Genomic DNA, 24,080 nt, shown 5'->3' on the forward strand with positions numbered 1-24,080 from the left:
AGATGACACCTGCAATTTTATAAAAAGTGCTAAATTCATTTCAAAAGAGAATTCACGTGGACACTAATGTTAATGGGAGTCAGTTTGAGCATCTGTTACAATAAATTAAATAACCCGACGTGATTTGCTGAAATAAATATAACTCTGTGTGCCCTGACTTTTGAGCCACCGTGTATATAAGTAAACCACACTAATCAGACGACCCCCCCCCCCCCCCCCAGTGTTTTTTTTTTTTAAGCACGTGGATCAATTGCTCGCACGTGCAATCAGAATCCCAACTGGCCGAGTCTCAAGACACTCTTTCAAGAGGATCCTGCTCGGGAGTTTCAGACCAAATCTCTTCCAATAATTTTTGACCCTGAACGCTGCCCTCATGGGGTGGTAAAAAACTCTTGAGAAACGAACACCGGGAGCTCAATACTTGTTACGACTGTTATTATTATTATTATACTGGTAGGAACCTCCTGGTTACACCAGCCCACAGGGGATTATTGTGTCCGTCGTGCAGGGAGGGGCTGGGTGGGGAGGGAGGGGCTGGGTGGGGAGGGGAGGGTGGGGAGGGGCTGGGTGGGGACAGTGGGAAGGGGAGGGTGGGGAGGGGCTGGGTGGGGAAAGTGGGGAGGGGAGGGTGGGGTTGGGTGGGGAGGGTGGGGCTGGGTGGGGAGTGGGAGGGGTGGGGCTGGGTGGGGAGGGGCTGGTCACCCCGTGGTGCCCTTATAAAACTCAACATTTAACCTACTCACGCCGGCTTGTGCCCTCTCTTTCAGGAGGCTCCTTCTCAGGTTTCACAGTAGGGGGCGATGTTGCTGCTGCTGCTGCGTGATATCAACTGAGGAATGTGCAGGTACATTTTCCAACATTGAGGTGTTTTGCGGGCGTGTGTATTTTAGTGGCGAGGTGGGGAGCGGTGGTGCAGTGCTCAGCACACTGCGCTACGAACCGGGTGGCCCGAGTTCAATTCCCGCTCACGACCAACAACAATGGCGAATATCTGAGCCGGTCCCGGGACCTCCCGGTACCTTGTGTGGTGTGTAAAACCATTAGCACTGGAGAGACAAAGGCGGCCGGTCGTGTTGTTGGCCACCTATCCCCCCTTGTGTCCTAGATAGGGCCTTAATAGATTCCTGCTAACAGTACTTGCCCCAACAGCCTATTGAAGGCTATGCGGGGAATCTTTGTGTATGTGTGTAGTGTGTGTAGTGTATACAGAGGTCACGTACATCGCACACACGGAGCAATGACCACTGCCGGCAGAAAAACAAACAACGATTGCTCCTATGGATTGACAGGGCCCCACCATAGGAATGTGGAATTCCTCCGGTACGGCAGCCGAGATCAATGTCACCCAGTGTCCATTTAGAGCACGGTGGGGGCGTTGTGGGCAGTGGGGGCGGGGGGGACAGGTGGGGGAGGGGTAAACTATGAACAAAATTCATCGACGTTGGCACGACGTTGGCTTCCGACGACATTTTTGTCTTGGCACGTTATCGCTTCGCCAATGTCACCATCGGCGGCGCTGGGACGGATCGGCCGACGCGCTGTCGGCGGCGACGGCGGCGCTTCGGCCGTCACCTCGAGCCGTGAAGTATCTCGGCTCTCTCGTAAATGCCGCACGACGCCAAGTCTCCGATCGCCGGTCACGTGACCAATCAACCGCCCCCCCCCCCCCACACCGCGTGAAAGCGTTTGCGCACAGACCGCGGCGCAACCCTCGTTTTCTACAGGCGTCCACAGAGCCAACCGTTCACGTATTCACATATCCGCCCGCCTGGGGTCCCCAGCCAGTCGAATACGCGGCGTTGCAATGCAACGTTACGACGACGACGACGATGATGGCGACGATGAACATATCAGGGTACCGCCTCCAAATAATTTTGGTCGTTTCCGCGGCATCAATCAATAAAGATGATCGTTAAACAATCCCTGTCATGATATATTACTGTATATATTTATTTAACTTCTGTAATAAAGAGAGAACAGATTGGATTCTCAGATCGAATCGCGACCACGGATCGCTGCGAGGACTTACATACACCACCGCTACAGATCCGGTGCCCCCTACCGTTTCGACCCCCCCCCCACCATGTTGCGCCATCCCTCGGCTTGACGCAGCTGACCGGCGCAGGCGACCACCGTTTCCTCACCGTGAGCATGTTCTGTGGTTCTGTGAGCTGCGTGGTGAGCGAGGGCGGCGTGGCCATTGGGGAGCGAGTGGTTCTGTAAGCTCGCGGTAAAGTGAGCACGGTGAGGAATCGGTGGTGAGCGAAAGCACCATCGATTCGGTGGTGTGTGGGTGTTTCTGCGGGCTCCTAGGTGAGGCGATGGTGAGTGAGTACATCTGTGATATCCGCGGTGATCAAACCAGTGAGAAGACGGTGGCGGTGAGTGGGTGCCCCCATGGTGAACGAGTGGTCAGGGGGTGGTGGTGGTGAGTGGCGAACCACGTGGGTTAGGGGGTAGGTGAGGTGGTGGTAATGGTGAGTGGATCTCGATCCTGTGGTAGCGAGTGGCGAGGTGGTGGGCCACGTGGGTTAGAAGTCGGTGCGGTGGAGGTAGGTGGTTGTGAGTGGATGGCCCGGCGGTGAGCGAGTGGCGAGGGACTGTGGTGAGTGGCGGGCCCGTGTGGGTTAGGAGTAGGCGAGGAATTGCCTGAGCGGGCGAGGCAGCGGCAGCTGGGGCAGCTGGTGCAGGCGCTGGGGACCCAGGAACCCGCGCACAGCCAAGCGGCACAGCTGCAGCAGCGACGAGGGGTGTCCTGCACAGCGCACAGGACACACGCACGTACACACACACACACACGGGACACGCACAAATACAAGGATACCCCATGAAGCCTAAACAGGCTTTTGGGGCAAGTGTTGTTAGCGAGCACCTATGTAGGCCGGCACAGCACACGAGGGGGTGTGTGGCCAGCACCACGCCTGACCGCCTTTGTCTCCCCCGTGGTGATGTTTACACACCGCACCACGTACACAATGGCGTACGAATACAAAAAAAAGCGGCACATTTATCAATAACGCTGTGGCCTTAACATGAGAAACACATAAGAGACGATGGTACGCCGATTTGGAAGCAAGGCAGGTGCTGCAAGAGTTGACGGTGGTAAAGATGGGAGGAGAGTGGTGGTAGCGATGGGGGAGCGGCGATTGCGACGGCGGCGATGGGAGGGCGGCGATGGCCTGGGCTGGTGGCCCCGTACTCTCGTATCGCGCCAGCTGGGCCCAGCACGGCGACCCGGCGGGGAGGTAGTCGCTAGGCCGGCGGCCGCGGTTGTCACGGGCGTTGACGCGCGCCCCGAACTCAACGAGCAACTCGAGCAGCGCCGCGTCGTGCGTGCGCGCCGCGTGGTGCAGCGCCGTCTCGTGCAGCTTCGCCGCGTTCACGTTCGCTCCTGCGTGTGGGGGAGGCGGTGCCGGGGGGGGGGGGGCAGGTCAAAAGCCAACGCTTGAGTGTGGAGATTACTGTGATCGTGATGAGCGCAGTGATATTATGGCGAGTGAACCCGGTGATCGTGGCCAGTGATCATGGTGAGTGTGTGCAGTGAATGCCCGCGGTGATCATGGTGCAGATCGTGGTGACTGCTGCGATTGTGGTGAGCGATCATGGTGCGTGTGTGGCGTGAGCGATCTCGGTGATCGTGGTGAACGATCACGGTGATGGTGGTGATGGTTGCGAGCGATGGTTGCGAGCGATGGTCGTGAGAGATGGTGGTGAGTGCGTGTGGCGAGCGATCGCAGTGATCGTGGTGATGGTCGTGAGAGATGGCGGCGAGTGCGTGTGGCGAGTGATCGCGGTGATGGTGGTGATGGTTGCGAGCGATGGTGGTGAGCGATGGTGGTGAGTGATGGTGGTGAGTGCGTGTGGCGAGCGATCGCGGTGATGGTGGTGATGGTTGCGAGCGATGGTGGTGAGCGATGGTGGTGAGTGATGGTGGTGAGTGCGTGTGGCGAGCGATCGCGGTGATGGTGGTGATGGTTGCGAGCGATGGTTGCGAGCGATGGTGGTGAGCGATGGTGGTGAGTGCGTGTGGCGAGCGATCGCGGTGATGGTGGCGGCGCTGTCAGCACTCACCGGCGTCGAGCAACGCCCGCACGCACGTCTGGTGCTGCTTGTAGGTGGCGACATGCAGCGGGGTGCCCAGGTGGCAGTCGTGCGCCTCCAGGTGCGCGCCCGCAGCGATCAGCAGCTGCACACACTCCACACTGCCTGCATGCGCAGGGAGACACGGGGACACACGGGGAGACGCGGGGACAACGGGGACACACGGAGAGAAGCAGGGAGACACACAGAGATACGTGGTGTTGATGACAAGGCGCTGGCAACACGGTGGTGGTGCTGGTGGCGGTGGGGGTGGCACGGGGGCGGTGGTGGCGCACCGCCGAGGCAGGCCTCGTGGAGTGGCGACACGGTGAAGATGGAGAGGTTGACGCGCGCTCCGTGCAGCAGCAGCAGCCGCACGCACTCCAGGCTCCCCGAGGCGCACGCCTCGCACAGTGGGGTGCTCCCGTCAATGTTACGAGCCTCCACCTGGGGGGAGGGGGAGAGGGTGGGGATAGAAGGAGGTAGGTACGGAGGGGGTGGAGTTTATTTTGTGGAACCAGGCAATAACTCAGGAGACCGGCATAATTGACAAGGGTGTTTTTAGGCGGGTCACCTAAAACACAAAATGACAATAAATTACAGCAATGAAGCAACACGAAATTGGAGCAAAACAACCAAGTAGAAATCAGAGGATAATAGGAAGTGACGGAGTTCTGGGTTAAGTGAGAGGTCATCTTTATCGTCATCGTCACGGCTGACATGAGGTCACTGCGCTCGGGAATCTGGGCGACCACAAAAAACATTGATTTAATCGTCTCAGCTCGCCGGGTCAGAGGTCGTCGTTGTTCAGATGATGCCACGTGCCACCCCCCACCTCCCTCCGCCAGGTACCTGCGCGCCGGCGGAGAGTAGCATCTGCGTGCAGAGCGCGTGTCCGTTCTGGCAGGCCTCGTGCAGCGGAGTCACCGAGTCCACGGTGACGAGGTTCACGCAGGCGCCCGTCTCGATCAGCCGCTTCACCTGCAGTGCGCGGCCCAGCGACGCCGCCTCGTGCAGCGGCGACCGGTCGGCCCAGAAGCCTGCTGGCGCCGCGCCCGCCGCACCGCTCGTTAGAACGACGGTGGTCCGGTCGTTACGAGAAATAAATCAACGTATAGGGGGTTATTTCTTGAGCCCACTGCTCGTCGGCGTGATGTGCGGCCGTGGTGATGTCGCGAGCCACACCACGACCGATATCGCTCACCCCATCGTGAATCATTTTGACATCAACAGGCTGGTACACGTGGACCAGAAGTTCAGCAGTGGCTAGACAACGGCACGTGCAGGGTAAAGTACAAAAACAAAGTAAACGTCGAAGTGAGTTCCTGCTGTTCAAACGAGCACAGAGGCATCGGTGCTCCATCTCCCGTTTACGGCCCGGCTCGGCCAGTGGTGAAACTTCCAAATTGGTACGGTGGGGGACACATCTCTCCATAGGACAACCGCCGCTTACTTCTGCACAAAAGCAGTTTTTATCCACCCCAGAGGGATGACGGGCTCAGTCAACTTCCCAACCAGGATGTGAACTCGCAATGTCTTCAGATCGCCGGCCGCTCGCTCTGCCGCTCAGCCTCCTGGCCGGCTATCGTCATCATCATCATGGATGGGGGGGGGGGGTGGGGGGTGTCCAAACCTCCAGGCCCCACGGGCCACCGACAAAGAGCCACAAGATCACACGCGACCTGCACACGTGGGGTGTCCACCAGCGTTATTGCAATCGGTATGATCAGCTCGGCCAATCGGTGAACTCGACACCTATCGTCTACAGACACATGTAGCCAATTATCAGCTGGAGCACGGATACGGATGCCGGTTGGACCGTGGTTACATCACAGAATTGCGACAGGCGGCAACGGCATGGGGAGGCGTTTAGTCCGGATTGACCACGGCGGATGAAGATGAGAGCCGATTTATCATTTTTGGACTGAACCACGGTGCCTAATAATGTAACCAAATGATCTTGGGCACATCGTCGTCATTCTGACTTCGTTGATTTCGTCTCGTCACAGTCGGTCACGCGATGATCTCCGCTGGGCGAACGTAGTCAACGCCGTCACTTTCCTCCGACCGGAGTCGTCATCGACTCAAGGAGAACGTGCCGAGTCAGCGGATATTCCCGTGCGGTGGGGGGGGGTATGTGCCACACCCAATAACCCCACTCGGTAATCACCAACGCCATCAAATCGTCGTCATCATCATCATTGTCGTCGTCGTCAACCCGGGTGGTCACACTTCCTGACTCTACGAGCCGCGTTACCAAAACACTGCTGCTGCTGCTGCGGAGGTTTTTGTGGTTGCGCCGCACGGCCCTGCGATGTGTTTTCGGGTTGTGCCGCCACGTCTTGTTGTTGTTTGGCACCATGTCCGACGTTTCGCCCCACATGCTGACAGCTTCTGTACGAATGTAATCGATATTTACAGATGAACTGATGCATTGCTTCATGCCAAGCAGGCATCTCAACTCTGCTGGTTGGCAATCATGGTGGCTATGCACATGGCCTGTGTTAATCCAGCAGAAGGCAGTACAGGAAAATGCTGACCCCATCTGTTCCATCTGTATGGGATAAGAGTGTTGCCACGTCAGATGCGTGCGTTTTCTCAAAATGGTTTCCTCCCATACGTAAACACTGAATTGCCTGAAAACACCTTAATGGATAGGGAAGCGCGGAGCTGCGGCAATCGGTAAGCGCCGGCGTCACGGCCTGGCTGCTGCTGCCCTCCCAACCGCCGCCTGTGGCTCATTGTCGCGCCTCTCGAGTCGTCCTCTCTACGAGAGGCAGCGGCAGCGGCGCGTTACTAGTAGAAATTATTATTATTAAACCAGGACAATGAATAAAATTAGGCAACCTCAGTCAACATTTAAAAATCCTAATGTTACACGCAAGAATTCCTGACACCCCCCCCCCCCACCCCCGTATGTCAGGTATAATTTTGCGGGAAATTCTATCCTGAAAATATGGCTTATTTATGGATTAAGTTGACAGTTTGATAGACAATACCCGTAACGTACTGCACCACCACCGCCCAAGCGTGTTGCCGAGTCAGCCCATCCACATACGACCGACACCACCGCGGTATTGTACAAGACCGTTTCTCCTTTATCTTCTTCCAAGACGGCCCAGCCAGCGTGGACGGAGAAGCCCACAGAGAAAGCTTCCACCAGCAGTGGCCTGAGCGAGCAATCGTAGGGCTGCACCAACTCTCCCTCGTCAAGAGAGGTGGGCACAAATGATTTATATATCTGAATTGCAAAATACTGGTTGGTTGGTTGGTTGACGTGCCAGTCCCCAAATCAGCCGAGTGGTGTCAGGAGGGCGGGAGGGAGCATAGCTACCACTCCCCCTCCCCCCCTTCTAAATTCTAAAATACAAGTAAATTTGATACAACTGGTTTTGCGATAGTTGTAGGGGGCTGGACACAACGCGACAAATGATAGTTGAGCGATGGGCGTCTCGGCCATTCCTCTCGCACACAGCGGGTGGGTAGAGCCGGGGCAGAACGTGCAATAGACACGAGCAGATTGAGCCATCGCTCCTTCTGTCTATGATGTCAAACTCGCGAGTTCTCACATCGTGAAGTGTCCCAAAACGTCCGTCCCAAACCACAACAAGGGCACGAGGTGCGGTGCTCACCTCCATTTATAACCCAAGGCATGTCCATTCCACATTACGATGGCCAAGCACAGATAGCCTATCCATATGCGCACCAATGGAGACTTTCCCAAAACTCTGTTCTGTCTCCACATTTTAACGTATACATTTTTTTGTTCATTGGCCTATATACATAGGCTTTTCGGAATAATATTGTTCGGTGGCAATATTGTTCAGCAGCTATTGTAAAAAAATAATACTGCTGGATTATATTGGTCTGGAAAGCCAAACAGGTCGATGGGCTAACAAAAAAATATTTCATTTATTTGGGAATCGGATTGTGGGAGGAGCCGGCAGTGGCTTGGAGAGGCCTTCCACCAGCAGCTGATTGACCATGGCTGATGTTGATGTAGACTGTAGAGCAACAGCTATGATTTTACTTGAAGGTGGTTAATGAGCCAGATAATTGCGTCAGCAGTAGCAGAGTGGCGCATCACGGCTGTGATTATGTCTCCCCCTTCGTATCTGTGAATCGGGGCGTTGAGTCTGTGTTATATTTCGATCTGTGTTATACGTTCCACGGCCTCTGTTCTGCGTGACCGCAGTTGTACACACCGGGCAGTTTTTAATTGCCCGATTTTTTTGTTAATTTTACCCATGGCTGATGGCGATGGTACGGTGAACGGAATTATGCTGATGTCCCCCACCCGTGCCCACCGTGCTTTCCGCAGACAGCGGCGCACCGCGAGTTTAACGATGAAGACTTCCCGGAGGGTGGCGTGAGGGCTCAGCGCATCGATCTCTGCTCCGCCGTTAATCTTAATCCGCCCTTTCCGGGATCTCGCGGCTTTCGGGTTTTATCGTTTCCCAAACGCAACCACCGCTGACAGAAGCATCCTCGCGTCGCCCCGGCGACATCACCAGCTCGCAAATAGCCGATTACACCACTTCCCACCCCAATTCGGCGTTTCGTCACCGAGCCGGCTTTGGGCCACCGTCATCGGTGACAAATCGGGGACATCATCATCGTCGTCGTCGTCGGCAGTAGCAGCAGCACCAATCCCCTGGCGGTACAGGTGGGGGACCGTGGGGGAGGAGGAAAGGTGGAAGAGGGAGGTGAGGCATGCGTGGATGAGGTCATGTTGACACCACTTGCAAGATGACGCCTCCTTGCGCCATCCACGTGGATCTCCTTACCACGTGCGGTTGTCAAATATAATGATTAGTGACGGCAAGCATCGTTAGCTGCCATCACGATTGCATTGGAATCGCTGTACAATTACAACTGAACCGCGAATACGATCGATTACCAATGGAAACATTTCCAGTTGTAATATTTAAATTAAAACTCGGATGCTGAACACAGGCTCAAAAAGGCCTAGAAACGTCACAAGGGAGCAGTAACAAACAGCACGATGAAAAATGAATTGAACGAGGTGATTAAGAACCTGGGGAAGGAAAAAGAGGCGATAGGAGGTGAAGTTCAAAGAGGGGCAGTGCAAGGGATGACCCAGAATGAGAAGCGAGATGTTGTACATCTTGCTCCTTGGGCAGCCCCCGTGAGGTCATCATATCATCATCAGCCATGGTCAATTCACTGCTGGATGAAAGGCTCATCACATCTAATTATAGGCATGATGTACAGAGCATCACGTGTACTGGCCATCAGCCATGGTCAATCCACTGCTGGATGAAAGCCTCGTCACATGTACTAATAGACATGATGTACCTAGCATCACACGTACTGGTCATCAGCCACTGTCAATCCACTGCTGGATGAAAGCCTCGTCACGTGTACTAATAGACATGATGTACCTAGCATCACACGTACTGGTCATCAGCCACTCTCAATCCACTGCTGCATGAAAGCCTCATCACGTGTACTAATAGACATGATGTACCTAGCATCACACGTACTGGTCATCAGCCATGGTCAATCCACTGCTGGATGAAAGCCTCGTCACGTGTACTAATAGACATTATGTACCTAGCATCACACGTACCGGTCATAAGCCACTGTCAATCCACTGCTGGATGAAAGCCTCGTCACGTGTACTAATAGACATGACGTACCTAGCACCACATTTACTGGTCATCAGCCACTGTCAACCCACTGCTGGATGAAACCCTCGTCACGTGTACTAATAGACATGATGTACCTAGCATCACGTGTACTGGTCATCAGCCATGGTCAATCCACTGCTGCATGAAAGCCTCGTCACGTGTACTAATAGACATGACGTACCTAGCACCACATTTACTGGTCATCAGCCACTGTCAACCCACTGCTGGATGAAACCCTCGTCACGTGTACTAATAGATATGACGTACCTAGCATCACACGTACTGGTCATCAGCCACTGTCAATCCACTGCTGCATGAAAGCCTCGTCACGTGTACTAATAGACATTATGTACCTAGCATCACGTGTACTGGTCATCAGCCACTGTCAATCCACTGCTGGATGAAAGCCTCGTCACGTGTACTCATGGACATGATGTACCTAGCATCACGTGTACTGGTCATCAGCCACTGTCAATCCACTGCTGGATGAAAACCTCGTCACGTGTACTAATAGACATGATGTACCTAGCACCACATTTACTGGTCATCAGCCACTGTCAATCCACTGCTGGATGAAAGCCTCGTCACTTGTACTCATGGACATGACGTACCTAACATCACACGTACCGGTCATCAGCCATGGTTAATTCACTGCTAGATGAAAACCTCATCACGTGTACTAATGGACAGTTACATGCCATCACACGTGCAGGGAAAGTTGGGCATTATGTGCCAGAGGCTGCCACACACGCGAGGCGGGGGTTGTATGGGGTACTGAGGCTGAACACTGTAGGATATTTATACTGGCTCAAGTCGCCGTGTACCGCAGAGCGTGTGCTGGGGTTCTTACATCACCAGCGTGGTGAGCTCCCCGCGTAAACAGCGGCAGAACCACGTGCTCAGGCTTACAGTGGCAAGCAGATGACACAATGATGATGATGATGATTACTGTATTACAATTTTGATATTTGATTATGAGACTGATGATTACAGTTATATTTGGTGATGGCACTGATGATGTGTGGTGACTGTGAAATTAATGATGAAATTATTATCATTATAAATTATTAAATCGATCGTGAACATTGGTGATGACGGTGATTGGAGATGGTGATTATGAAATGATTGGTTGTGATATTGGTGAAATTGATTTACGAGTGATAAAATTTGTAATAATTGGTGATTAAATCCAAAGCCTGGTGATGTTAATACTACACTCTGCCGATTTAAAATAATTATAATGCAAAATGCCAATGATTTCGATTGTTGGTGACAATGAAATGGGTGACGATGATGTCCATGCTGGCGACTGATGGTTTTGCTCCTCGTGATGATAGCGGTGATGGTGAGATCGGTGCCGATTGACGGCTGACCGTGGTGAAACTGAAGGTGATGTTACTGATGATGTTACCGTTGCTGATGATGATTACGGTTCAACATTACCACCACCTTCTTGGTTCTTTCGGTAAAGTCACGTAGAATGGAAATTAAAAAAAACACAATATTATTATTTTATTATGTTTTATTTTTTTTATTTTATTATTTCCATTCTACGTGACTTTACCAAAAGAACCAAGAAGATGAATCCCTGCAGTCACGAAAGCTTTAAATCGAAAATTACCACCACCACCATCATCAAACACACAAAGACCCCCCCCCCCCCCCCCACGTGTAGCCTGTAACAGACTGCCTGGTGCAAGTGCTGCTAGCGAGCACCACGCCCGGCCGCCTTTGTCTCTCCCCAAGCGGCGATGTTTAACACGTCGCAACCAGCCAACTCATTTGAGGCCGAGTGGAGCTAGGGGGGGGAGGCTCAGGACGTGAGCGGGACACGAACTCGGGCCGCCGGGTTAACCGCTGCACCACCGCTCCCCTACACCACCATCACCACCATCATCACCATCACCACCATCACCATCAACCACCACCATCACCATCAACCACCACAACCACCACCACCATCACCACCATCATCACCATCACCATCAACCACCACCATCACCATCAACCACCACCATCAACCACCACCACCATCATCACCATCATCACCATCACCATCAACCATCACCACCACCACCATCATCAACCACCACCATCACCACCACCACCACCATCACCACCACCACCATCATCATCACCATCACCACCATCAACCACCACCACCATCATCACCATTACCACCATCATCACCACCATCACCACCACCACCATCATCACCATCATCACCATCAACCATCACCACCATCATCACCATCATCATCATCACCACCACCACCATCATCATTACCATCACCACCATCAACCACCACCACCATCATCACCATTACCACCATCATCACCACCATCACCACCATCACCATCAACCACCACCACCACCATCATCACCATCACCACCATCAACCACCACCATCACCACCACCACCATCATCAACCACCACCATCACCACCAACACCACCATCATCATCACCATCAACCACCACCACCATCATCACCATCATCACCATTACCACCATCATCACCACCATCACCATCATCACCATCAACCACCACCACCATCATCACCATCATCAACCACCACCATCACCACCACCATCATCACCATCACCACCATCATCATTACCATCACCACCATCAACCACCACCATCATCAACCACCACCATCACCACCACCATCATCACCACCACCACCATCATCATCACCATCACCACCATAAACCACCACCACCATCATCACCATTACCACCATCATCACCACCATCACCACCACCACCATCATCACCATCATCACCATCAACCACCACCACCATCATCACCATCACCACCATCACCATCAACCACCACCATCACCACCACCATCATCACCACCACCACCATCATCATTACCATCACCACCATCAACCACCACCACCATCATCACCATTACCACCATCATCACCACCATCACCACCATCACCATCAACCACCACCACCACCATCATCACCATCACCACCATCAACCACCACCATCACCACCACCACCATCATCAACCACCACCATCACCACCAACACCACCATCATCATCACCATCAACCACCACCACCATCATCACCATCATCACCATTACCACCATCATCACCACCACCACCATCACCATCATCACCATCAACCACCACCACCATCATCACCATCATCAACCACCACCATCACCACCACCATCACCATCACCACCATCATCATTACCACCACCACCATCAACCACCACCACCATCACCACCACCACCATCATCACCACCACCACCATCACCACCTTCATCATCACCACCATCATCATCACCACCATCATCATCATCACCACCACCATCACCACCGCTACCACCACCATCATCATCACCACCAACCACCACCACCACCATCAACCACCATCACCACCACCATCATCGACCAACATCACAATCACCACCACCATCGTCACCACCACCACCACCATCATCACCACCACCATCATCAACCACCATCACAATCAGCATCAACAGCGGAAAGCAAGGCCCACGCAGAGCCTCCAACAACAACAGCAGCAGCAGCAACAGCAGCAGCAGCCGCCCTGTCTCTCTCTCTCCTTCTTCCCGGACTCCTCCTACCGATGTCTCCAATGGCCGTAGCTCGCACGCCGCTCATCTTCGCGGGGGGGTGTGGGTTGTTGTTGTTGTTGCCCGCCCCCCCTCTCCGGGTGACAAGTCGAGAGGCGACGAAGAAGGTGGAGGAGGAGGGGAGACCGCGGGTTTCGCTTCGCCGGCCCCGAGGTGAGCGAGCCGGCAGCACACGCCGGGTCACTCTCACGGGACGCGTGTGAGTGTGTGTGTGTTTATATCTGTGTGTGTGTGTCTGTGTGTTTATCTGTCTGTGTCTGTGTGTTTATATCTGCGTGTGTGTGTGTCTGTGTGTTTATCTGTCTGTGTGTTTATCTGTCTGTGTGTGTGTGTTATATCTGTGTCTGTGTGTGTGTTATATCTGTGTGTGTGTTTATCTGTCTGTGTGTTTGTGTCTGTGTGTGTGTGTTATATCTGTGTGTGTGTGTTATATGTGTCTGTGTGTTATATCTGTGTGTGTTTGGGCCTGAACGACAAACCGAGCGAAAATGGATCCGCACGCAGCCTCAGACATCAACCACGACTCCTCCTCCTGCTGCTGCTACTCCCTCTGCCGACAACCACCACCCAGTCCACCACCACCCACTCCACCACCACCACCACCACCACCCACTCCACCACCACCACCCACTCCACCACCACCACCCACCTCCACCACCACCACCCACTCCACCACCACCACCCACTCCACCACCACCACCCACTCCACCACCACCACCCACTCCACCACCACCACAACCACCACCACCCACTACCACCACCCACTCCACCACCACCACCCACTCCACAACCACCACAACCACCACCACCCACTCCACCACCACCCACTCCACCACCCACTCCACCACCACCACCCACTCCACCACCACCACCCACTCCACAACCACCACCACCACCACAACCACCACCACCCACTCCACCACCACCCACTCCACCACCACCACTCCACCACCACCACCCACTCCACCACCACAACCACCACCCACTCACACACTCCACCACCATCACCCACTCCACCACCACCCACTCCACCACCACCCACTCCCACCACCACCCACCACCACTCCACCACCACCCACTCCACCACCACCCACTCCACCACCACCCACTTCACCACCACCCACTCCACCACCACCCACTCCACCACCACCACCCACTCCACCATCACCATCCACTCCACCACCACAACCACCACCCACTCACCCACTCCACCACCCACTCCACCACCCACTCCACCACCACCCACTTCTCCACCACCCACCCACTCCACCACCACCCACTCCACCACCACCCACTTCACCACCACCCACCCACTCCACCACCACCCACCCACTCCACCACTCACCCACTCCACCACCACCCACTTCACCACCACCCACTCCACCACCACCCACTCCACCACCACCCACTCCACCACCCACTCCACCACCCACTCCACCACCACCCACTTCACCACCACCCACCCACTCCACCACCACCACAACCACCACCACCACAACCACCACCACCACCACCCACTCCACCACTCACCCACTCCACCACCCACCCACTCCACCACCCACTCCACCACCACCCACCCACTCCACCACCACCACCACCACAACCACCACCACCACCCACTCACCCACTCCACCACCCACTCCACCACCCACTCCACCACCACCCACCCACTCCACCACCACCCACTTGACCACCACCCACCCACTTCACCACCACCCACCCACTCCACCATCCACTCCACCACCACCACAACCACCAACACCCACTCACCCACTTCACCACCCACTCCACCACCCACTCGCTCCACCACCACCCACCCACTCGCTCCACCACCACCACCCACTCGCTCCACCACCACCCACTGGCTCCACCACCACCCACTAGCTTCACCACCACCCACCCACTCGCTCCACCACCACCACCCACCCACTCGCTCCACCACCACCCACCCACTCGCTCCACCACCACCACCCACCCACTCGCTCCACCACCCCCACCCACCCACTCGCTCCACCACCACCACCACCACCCACTCGCTCCACCACCACCATCCACCCACTGGCTCCACCACCACCCACTGGCTCCACCACCACCCACCCACTCGCTCCACCACCACCACCCACCCACCCACTCGCTCCACCACCACCACCCACCCACTCGCTCCACCACCACCATCCACCCACTGGCTCCACCACCACCCACTGGCTCCACCACCACCCACCCACTCGCTCCACCACCACCACCCACCCACCCACTCGCTCCACCACCACCACCCACCCACTCTGACTGCAGGGATTCATCTTCTTGGTTTTTTCGGTAAAGTCACGTAGAAGGGAAGTAAAAAAAATAATAAAAAGAAAATATAATAAAATAATATAATAATATAATATAAAATTAAATAATTCCCTTCTACGTGACTTTACCGAAAAAATAAAGAAAATGACAGTACCATTCATGTGGCAGGGATGATGGTGATTATGAAGGTGGTTTGTGAAGCAGGGACGTGAGGTCAGGGGAGGCAGGCGAGGCAGAGCCTCGCCTGTCATACTCCAATAAAAATAGTTGTTACGAAAAGAAAAAAAAAGGAATAATAAAAAAAATATTAAGATTTCTACACTGATCTGTGTTATAAATGTCATTTTTGTACGATTCCAATAATTTTTATAGTCAAAATCGCCAAATTTGCGGAGCTCCGCTGCAAATACAGGAAGAGACGAGAGGTGAGGCAGCGACGAGCCCAGCCTCCCCTCTGATTGCGCAACCCCTCAGTAACTGGATGGAGCGCGGGCAATAAGCGCGTGCCTGTTACTATCTCAGTATGTCACCAATGTAATGTTTGTAGACCCCTTCATTTCATGTCCTCGCCTTCCATACTTCAGGTAATTTATTTCACGTATGTGTATAAATATATTTAAGCTCGCTGTTCTCGTCATGAAACTGCAATGAAAAAGCACCAGGGGAGGCAGCTATCACATCTGCCTCACCAAGGGAGACGTGTCTAACACGCCCCCCTCAGTGAGGACACGCCCCCCTTAGTGTGTGAATCTGGCTCTGATATTAGCCAGTGCCTCCCCAGCCATTGACCTCACCGCACGTCACTGCTGTGTGAAGTAACAGTTACAAATTGTCACCGACGGTATAATCAGCTGTCTCAATTGGGACCATACTATCCATTGAAAGCATTGCCCCCTACTGGCAGACTAATGCCCACTCTTGCAAATGAGACTCATCCTGGACTCACCACCTGGTTAAACAAAATTAACCTCACGAATTCATCCTCAAGATCATCATCATCCGTCGTCACGAACTTCAATTTCCTATTCAGCATCACCGTCGTCATGACATCGTCGTCATGACATTCACCGGCAGAGAATCGCCATCGATTCAAACTTTCACGATGGGGGAATCGTAATACAGGAATAATACAATTTAGATAAATAAATTAATCGATAATTAATTTCATCATCATAATCACATGGTGACCATTTAATCATCAGTCAATTATAATCGCCAACAGTAATCACAATTCAACCATTAATAAGTAATATTAAAAAAAAAAATTTTAAATACACGCTTTAATTAAATGTACCCTACTCGTAATGGCAAAACTCCACGACTCCAAGAAGTGGCCCCGAAGCTTGCCATAACCTAAGTGGCCGTGGGCAATTACAGCCAACGTCAGTTGAGCGTGGACAATTAGACCCAAGCCGAAACATAACATATAAAAAAGAATGTTTAAACATTTTTTATATTTAAATGATAGAATATCGTATTGTCATCAGTATGACATAAGTATACAAAGTTTGCAGTCAATACATTGGGAAGTGGGTTAAATGTGAGTTACAAGATTTGAGGATACAACAACAGTGAGTTGCTAGAAAGCGTGTAAAAAATTGTTTAAAATCTCTATTTTTTATTTTTAAGATAGGATATAGTATTGTCATCAGTATGACATAAGTATACCAAGTTTTTAGTCGATACCACATTGGAAAGTGGGTTAAAATTGAGTTACAAGATTTGAGGATACGACAACAACAACAGAGTGAGTTAAATAAAAGCGTGTAATAAATATCACACGTGGAGGCAGGGATACGCTGATGTTTGACAGTACTAAATCTAACACGTCATCAGCACTGGATGTATGCAGAGGCTGCATGTTCTATGTTCTAACTGCTGGATTTTGGTCTACGTATCCAGTCCAGTACATGACCCCAGTGTACATGAGTGTGTCATAAAATATATACTGTACAAGATAGCTGTAACTTGTGTACACAATTACTCTGCGGTATCCCCACATCGTGTCCCTGCTGCCACATGCACGTACAGTATGTAATCATTCTCTATCTCCTACTGGGTATCGTCTCGGACGTATCCAGTTTGGGAGATGTGCAATGTGTGGCGTCGATTTGTGGCATCGTGAGACCAGAGTGGACTGTCGCCGTCACCAGACAGGCAGGTTCTATCCACTGCTGGAGGAAGACCTTCTCCCCCCCCCTATCCGTCGCCATCCGTCGGTGGCGAGGTTGTGAGATGGGATGGCCCAGCTATGCAGCAGCGGTTCATGCATCACTCGCCACTGATGTTAGCCGTGGTCGGGGATCGAACAACAGTTCAGATGGGGTCTCTGATATGAGGCAGCGAAATCGAACTATTGGCTTAATTAAATACAGGATGAATTAGCATCTCACCGCGGTGACGAGGACATGTCATCATCTTCCTCGCCTGGTTACGCAGGAACACGTGGGTTCGATCCCGGATCCTGGCGATGTCTGTTGTATATTTGGAGGTCACTCTCGCCCGTGGTGGTGGTGGTGGTGGCGTGGATTGTTCTCTCCGGGTTCCTCCGATTTTGCCCCCCCCCCACCACCACCTCTCCACTTAGAAACATGCGTTTCGATTATTTGTCTGCTGCTATAAATTCCCACGTGTGACGATGATGACTTTAGCCACTATCGATGAGCTGCTAGTCGTCACGTGTGGCCAGGTCGTCTCTGAAAAAGAGCAAAGTGCCTAGTTGGCTTTACCTGGTTTGAAAAAAAATAATAGTCTATTGTTTAGTTCGGGGGACGGCGGGGGGGGGTAAAAACATCAGATGTCTCACGCACGTGAGATTCGCGGGAGCAGCAGCTGTCGACTGAGCGCGTGGGAGGAGGGAGAGAGCACATTGTGTAGCCCTGACGGTGCGTCCGCAAACTCAACCTAAATCCGAACACAGCACATGGCCCCTGCGCGCATCCACGTGTTTCCAGCGGTGATGACAACAGCCACTTCGCACTCTGCGGGGGGGAGGGGGTGTGTGTAGTGGTGTGGTGGGGGTTGATGGGAGGGTGATGGTGCGGTGATGGTTTAGGCCATTGGCAAGTGAACTAATTGCTAGCAGCACAGATGGAGGCGAGAGAGAAATGCCTCCTATCAGAGAGAGAAATGAGTGAATAATAGTTGGAGACTGCACGCATACAGACCATGCTAATGTGGGCAGAGATAGAGACTTCTCCATAGACAGCATGGGGCCCCGGGTGGTGTACAGACAGATGGATACGACACCTATCACCATGTATGCCATGGGGCCCTGGTGGTTAGTAGGGACAGAGAGATGAAGTGAATGTTATTTTGAGACTGTACTAATCACACCGTGTTGTGCTGGTAGTTTATCGAGTGAAAACTTCACCATAGACGCCACGGGACTCTGCCAGTGAGTAGGTAGATAGGCCAGAGAAATTGAGTGAATAATAGTTGAGGCTGCACGAGGGATGATTGACACTACGGGGCGCTGATTGCAATTGTATTTTAAAAATAATTCCAGACAGTCTTATTATTTTAGCATATTAACAGTGACACATAAGTAGAGATAACAAGTAGCAGACAACCCCAAATACAATTCGCTCCACCTCTCTGGTCTGCTATTGTCTCTGCTATGAAGAAGGTCCATTGCCCGAAACGTCTCCTATCATATACACAGTCTAGTTCTTTCAGGCCCAATGAGGTGTGAACGAGTGTGTCGACTTGTTGTTGTTCGTTGTGCTTGTGCGCCACTGCCAACGCAGCTGCAGCATTGTCACAGAATCTTGCTTCTCTCCGATGGAACGATTAAATCATTGTGTGTTCTATGTATATGCGTGTGTGGGCCTCCCCTAGGCCGATTCAGCCTTACATGAGTATGCACCTGATGCGGTGCGTACACATCAGCACTGGGGAGACAAATGCGGCCAAGCGTGGCGTCGGCCACCACCACCCCCTCGTGTGCCGGGAAAACTTTCATAGGTGCTACTCGCAAACGTGCGTACGCATGTGTTGTGTGTTGGTATCAATGTGCACCTATCCTGGCACAGGCACTGTGGTGAGGTCACCGTCGCTTCGTGGCAATGGCAGTAGTAGGTGTGCAGTGTGTGTGTGTGTGTGGAGAGCGGTGGTGCACTGGTTAGCGCTTTGTACTTCGAACCCGGCCACCAGAGTGCCATTCCTAGCCATGGCTAACATCGGTTGGTTACGTGCGGTGCGAAAAAAGTTCAACGTACATTCATTCATCAGCGGCGAGTGATACCTGAAACAATCCCGGGCCATGCACCTCCCTTTTGTCGCCAATTGATTTTCCAAACGTCCCAATGCATGCAGGACCCTCCTGAAAAGTCTTCTCGTGAAGTCTGGCGAAACAACTCCCACGAATGACACGCCGTGGGATGCATGTATGTATATTGAACTTCTTTCGCACAGTACGTAGCCAACCGTGCTAATCGGAGGTGCGGGATGGCCGTCATCTAGCAGCAGATTGACAGGGGCCTGTGACCTTACCACAGCCACCCATGGTATTGACGTGGTACAAACCCAACTCGCCATTATTTCTCTGCGTGCCACTGGAATAATAACACCGACATGGCTAACAGCAGTAGGGGGGTAGATTTCAGCACCCCCCCCCCTCCACGGATCGATTCAATAATTAATTATTTTTGGAATCAAATTTTTCACGCGTTGTTTTTGTGTTCTCTCCTCGGCTTTATTTTTACTGTTATGTTCATATCATTCACATATTATTCGCATAATCGTTAATAATCTATTCTCACATGCACGATCCGATTGTTTTTTGTTATCATTGATTTATCGCGACGCGTCTATTGCTTAATAGGGCAAAATACATTATTTTTTAAATTCTGACTTCTGAATCAAACCCACTCGTCTAACATTTGGGGGGTTTTTGGGCCCAAAAAGATATATCAGATGAGCTTGATTACGATCAAATATTTCCGTATGGCACAGAGTTTCTACTTACAATTACCCAATTGTCTTTGAAAAAATTTGAGCATCAGGTGAGTATGTCTTTAAAATCAGGAGTCAGGTGGTCCTACTTGCCAGTCGAGTTCAAACACTCTTATCACTTTTCCAAAAGCCACGTGCAGAATAAACCGCACACATCACCGCACATCTCACCGCACATCTCACGATTTAGCCAGGTGTTGTAGTAGGAGATGGGTTTCCACCCCACCCATGCGAAGCCACACACTCCTTACTAATGGAATCAGCCAAACATCTCGGTGTAGCAGCACCCTCTTGAAAAAAAGAAAGTCTTGAGACTCAGGCCTTCCTGTAAAATGGTGTGCACTGTTGTTTTTAATGAACGTGATTTTTTTTCCCCCCCACATATCTGCAAGTTTATTTTTGCAAATCTCTGTGCCGATTTGTTTCGCGTTCCTTGCTTGGTGAAGTCGTCTGGCCGTCTCTACCCAGCCGCATGATATGGACGGGTGCAAGGGCACAGCGCAACTTAACGTTGGTAAATGTCCCCAACAAACCGCGTGTTTGTGAGCGGACCTTTCACTCGTTATGACCACGGGGAGGAGAGTAGATGGAACGGGTCCGGCGACACATCACACAAACGCACAACCTTGCGTGTGTTAACGTTTACCGTCGGCAATATTTTTAAAATTTCCTACATTTATTTCAATTTATATAATAAGGTCTATATATTTAATTGTGGAAATATATAGTAGATATCCTGCTTTACAGTATGTTTATTGGATAACGCGTGTACTATTTACCATTACATCTCGTCAACAAAATTAAACAATAATTTTGTTTGAATTGTTGGACGGCGAGTTTTTGTATTTTTTTTTGGGTCTCAATTCTCTCACGTATTGTGACCGGCGGGGGCAGGGGGTGGTGATGGATGACATCACACGCGGCTCAAAGACCAAAAATCCCTCCACTCTTTGCGAGCAGCAGAAAAAGTCACGCGGCTCCAAGTCCCAAAAAGCCACATCGATGATGTCACGTTGTCCGATTTTTGGGTCAAACGGTGGCCTAACCTCCCATCCCACCCCTCCCCACCGTCCCAAACCCCACAGCCTCACCAACTCCACTGACACACGTGGTGAGGGTACGTGTTTTGTGGCGAGATTAACGCCAGCCAGTATGCAAAGCACCAACACATGCACGCTCGCACCACACACACACACACACATGGACTACACACACGCACAGGCGCAACGGGTGGGTTGTGCCGTACAGCGCACCGATGCGCCGCCTTGGGGTCGTGCCGCACGTTGTATGGCATGCCGCGGCCAAACATTTCGCCCCACGTGCCGGCAGGAGCTCGCTTCACGAACCGAATTGTTTGGGTCGCGACGAGGCATTCGCCATCCAGGCTTACGCAACCGATTTTATGATTCATAACTTAATTTTGAGGCGGATTTCCTGCGTGAGTAAAACATGTTGTGTCGTACACCCTTCCTCCATCTGACACAGCCAACCGGTGCTGCTGCTGATGCAGTAATAAAGTGGCCACATTTCGTCGTCACGTGACAATTTTATTAATTGGATGTATCGGGTGGAGGAGGGGTATGCAACACATTTTTACTGATACGATCTGATCCAAAATCATTTACGAATCGGATACGCGGCTAAAGATGAAAAATTAACCCGTAAAAACAAAGTTTTTCACTATAAATCTTTTATCACGAACATTAATTGTCACGCACAACGAGTCTGTGTGGAAAATGTCAGCTCGATTGGATCACGGAAAGTAGGTTAAAAAACGACCGAAAGATTTGCACGGTCGTAAGCAAGCAAGCAAGTGCGCAAGTGAACTTAATATAAAGGATTTAAAAATGAACGCATGCAGCTTGGACCAAAGTCATGGGTCAGCAGACGATGGCGCCGGTGGTCGAAAAATAATACCAAGAGGAGACGCGGTGATGAAACCAGCTGGTGTGCAGGTGCTGGGTGGATCATCACATTGCACAGTCAAGAGATATCGATGGTAGCTGCTTGTGGGGAGGCCTTCATTCAACAGTGGATAGACCTCGGCTCGTGGATGACGATGATGATGGCAATTGCTAAGTCTATCTGGCAACAAAACTGACACCTTTTTTACAAGGAGTCATGTTTGCATAGACCACAATACCTGCAGTCATAATGCAAACAAAAAACATAACTCTGATAATGTGCACTGTCCTTGAAGTTGATTGGTCCACACCCGAGACAGCTTTCCTTAGAGCCTAGTCTCACATGGGTTGGACCAAAAGGTGCATTATGACTGCAGGTATTGTGGTCTATGCAAACATGACTCCTTGTAAGAAAAAAAAGGTGTCAGTTTTGTTGCCAGATAGAAGGGTAAAAAACCAATTATCATATTTGTTACTGGCAAATGAGGTTCCAATGGAATTGCTAAGTCATTCACTTAATCCCCATCATTACTGAATCATCAGGCCCTGAAGAAGGCCCAACACGTGGATCTAAACATCGGATATCGTGCCGTACAACACAGTGGTGCAACCTGAAACCGAGTGGAGAGCTGTACAGGGAGACCGTGTATTCATGAAAAAAATAATAGTGGTGCATCAAACATCAGCTCAAATTTAATCGCAATGAGCAACTGCAGTTACCCATGACAATACCACAGCAAGGGGAGTGAAGTCAAGGATGTAAAGGGCGCCACGATAGCGAGATATTAAATACCTCGCCTGGTATACAGGAGATCGTGGGTTCGATCCAAACATTGACGCCCGTATATTTGGAGTTTGCATGTTCTCCCCGTGGTCGCGTGGATTTTTCCCAGGTCTAATGATTTTTTTTTCCTTCCACATTTAGAAACATGCGTTTAAAGCATTTGGCTGCAAAACATTTCCACATAAGCCACTTTGTTGAGTTTATGAAAAAGAGCTACGTTGCTCAGTGGGCCTTACCTGCTAAAATAAAAAGTTTAGTTTATAGTGAATGTATGGGAAAAAGAGAAAGGGAAAGAGAAGAGAAAGACTTGGAAATACGAGGAAAAGGATGGAAAAGGAACGGAGAAATGGGAGCAAGGGGTTAGCAGACATGAGGATTGGAAGATGCTAAATCAGGGCCTCAACTGTGCTGCACGGAACGGCGTCTGTTTTCATTGGGGGTGGGGAGTCGGGAGGGATTCAGAGTGTGGGTGACGACACAGAAGTCCACGTGCTTTACCAGAGGCTCGAGATGACTTAGATAAACAAGCTCACTAACATAAACCACCATTGGAACCTCATTTGCCAGTAGCAAAATATGATAATTGTTTTTTTTACCCTTTTATCTGGCAACAAAACTGATACCTTGTTTTACACAATACCTGCAGTCGGAATGCAAACAAAAAAATCACAACTCTGAGGACAGTACATAGATTATCAGAGTTGTGTTTTTTTGCATTCCGACTGCAGGTATTGTGGTCAATGCAAACATGACTCCTTGTAAAAAAGGTGTCAGTTTTG

General features: G+C 51.5%; 1 protein-coding gene across 2 annotated transcripts; it reads right to left on the minus strand.

Moving 5' to 3' along the window:
- Positions 1-666: 666 nt before the first annotated feature.
- On the minus strand, positions 667-13,894 carry ASB13 (ankyrin repeat and SOCS box containing 13). 2 transcript variants are annotated; one of them, XM_061567108.1, is made up of 6 exons: positions 13,354-13,894; positions 4,933-5,120; positions 4,377-4,527; positions 4,072-4,206; positions 3,200-3,391; positions 667-2,755 (listed from the first exon to the last, which is right to left on the minus strand). In XM_061567108.1, the coding sequence occupies exons 1-6, from the start codon at positions 13,388-13,390 to the stop codon at positions 2,628-2,630; spliced, it is 831 nt and encodes a 276-aa protein (XP_061423092.1). In that variant the 5' UTR covers positions 13,391-13,894; the 3' UTR covers positions 667-2,627. The 2 variants fall into 2 exon arrangements, with proteins under 2 accessions (XP_061423092.1, XP_061423090.1); XM_061567106.1 differs by lacking the exon at positions 13,354-13,894 and adding an exon at positions 8,626-8,752.
- Positions 13,895-24,080: the final 10,186 nt, after the last annotated feature.

This window comes from Lethenteron reissneri, chromosome 38 (assembly GCF_015708825.2).
Source record: "Lethenteron reissneri isolate LAM-NWPU_2019-01 chromosome 38, ASM1570882v1, whole genome shotgun sequence".
NCBI lineage: Eukaryota > Metazoa > Chordata > Hyperoartia > Petromyzontiformes > Petromyzontidae > Lethenteron > Lethenteron reissneri.

Coding starts and splice junctions, on each gene's coding strand:
- ASB13 (XM_061567106.1), bottom strand. CDS start 8,671: ATGACGGTGGCCCAAAGCCGGCTCGGTGACGAAACGCCGAATTGGG. Junction 4,207..4,376: donor CCACGAGGCCTGCCTCGGCG/GTGCGCCACCAC, acceptor CTGCGCATGCAG/GCAGTGTGGAGTGTGTGCAG. Junction 3,392..4,071: donor GCGGGCGTTGCTCGACGCCG/GTGAGTGCTGAC, acceptor CCCCACACGCAG/GAGCGAACGTGAACGCGGCG.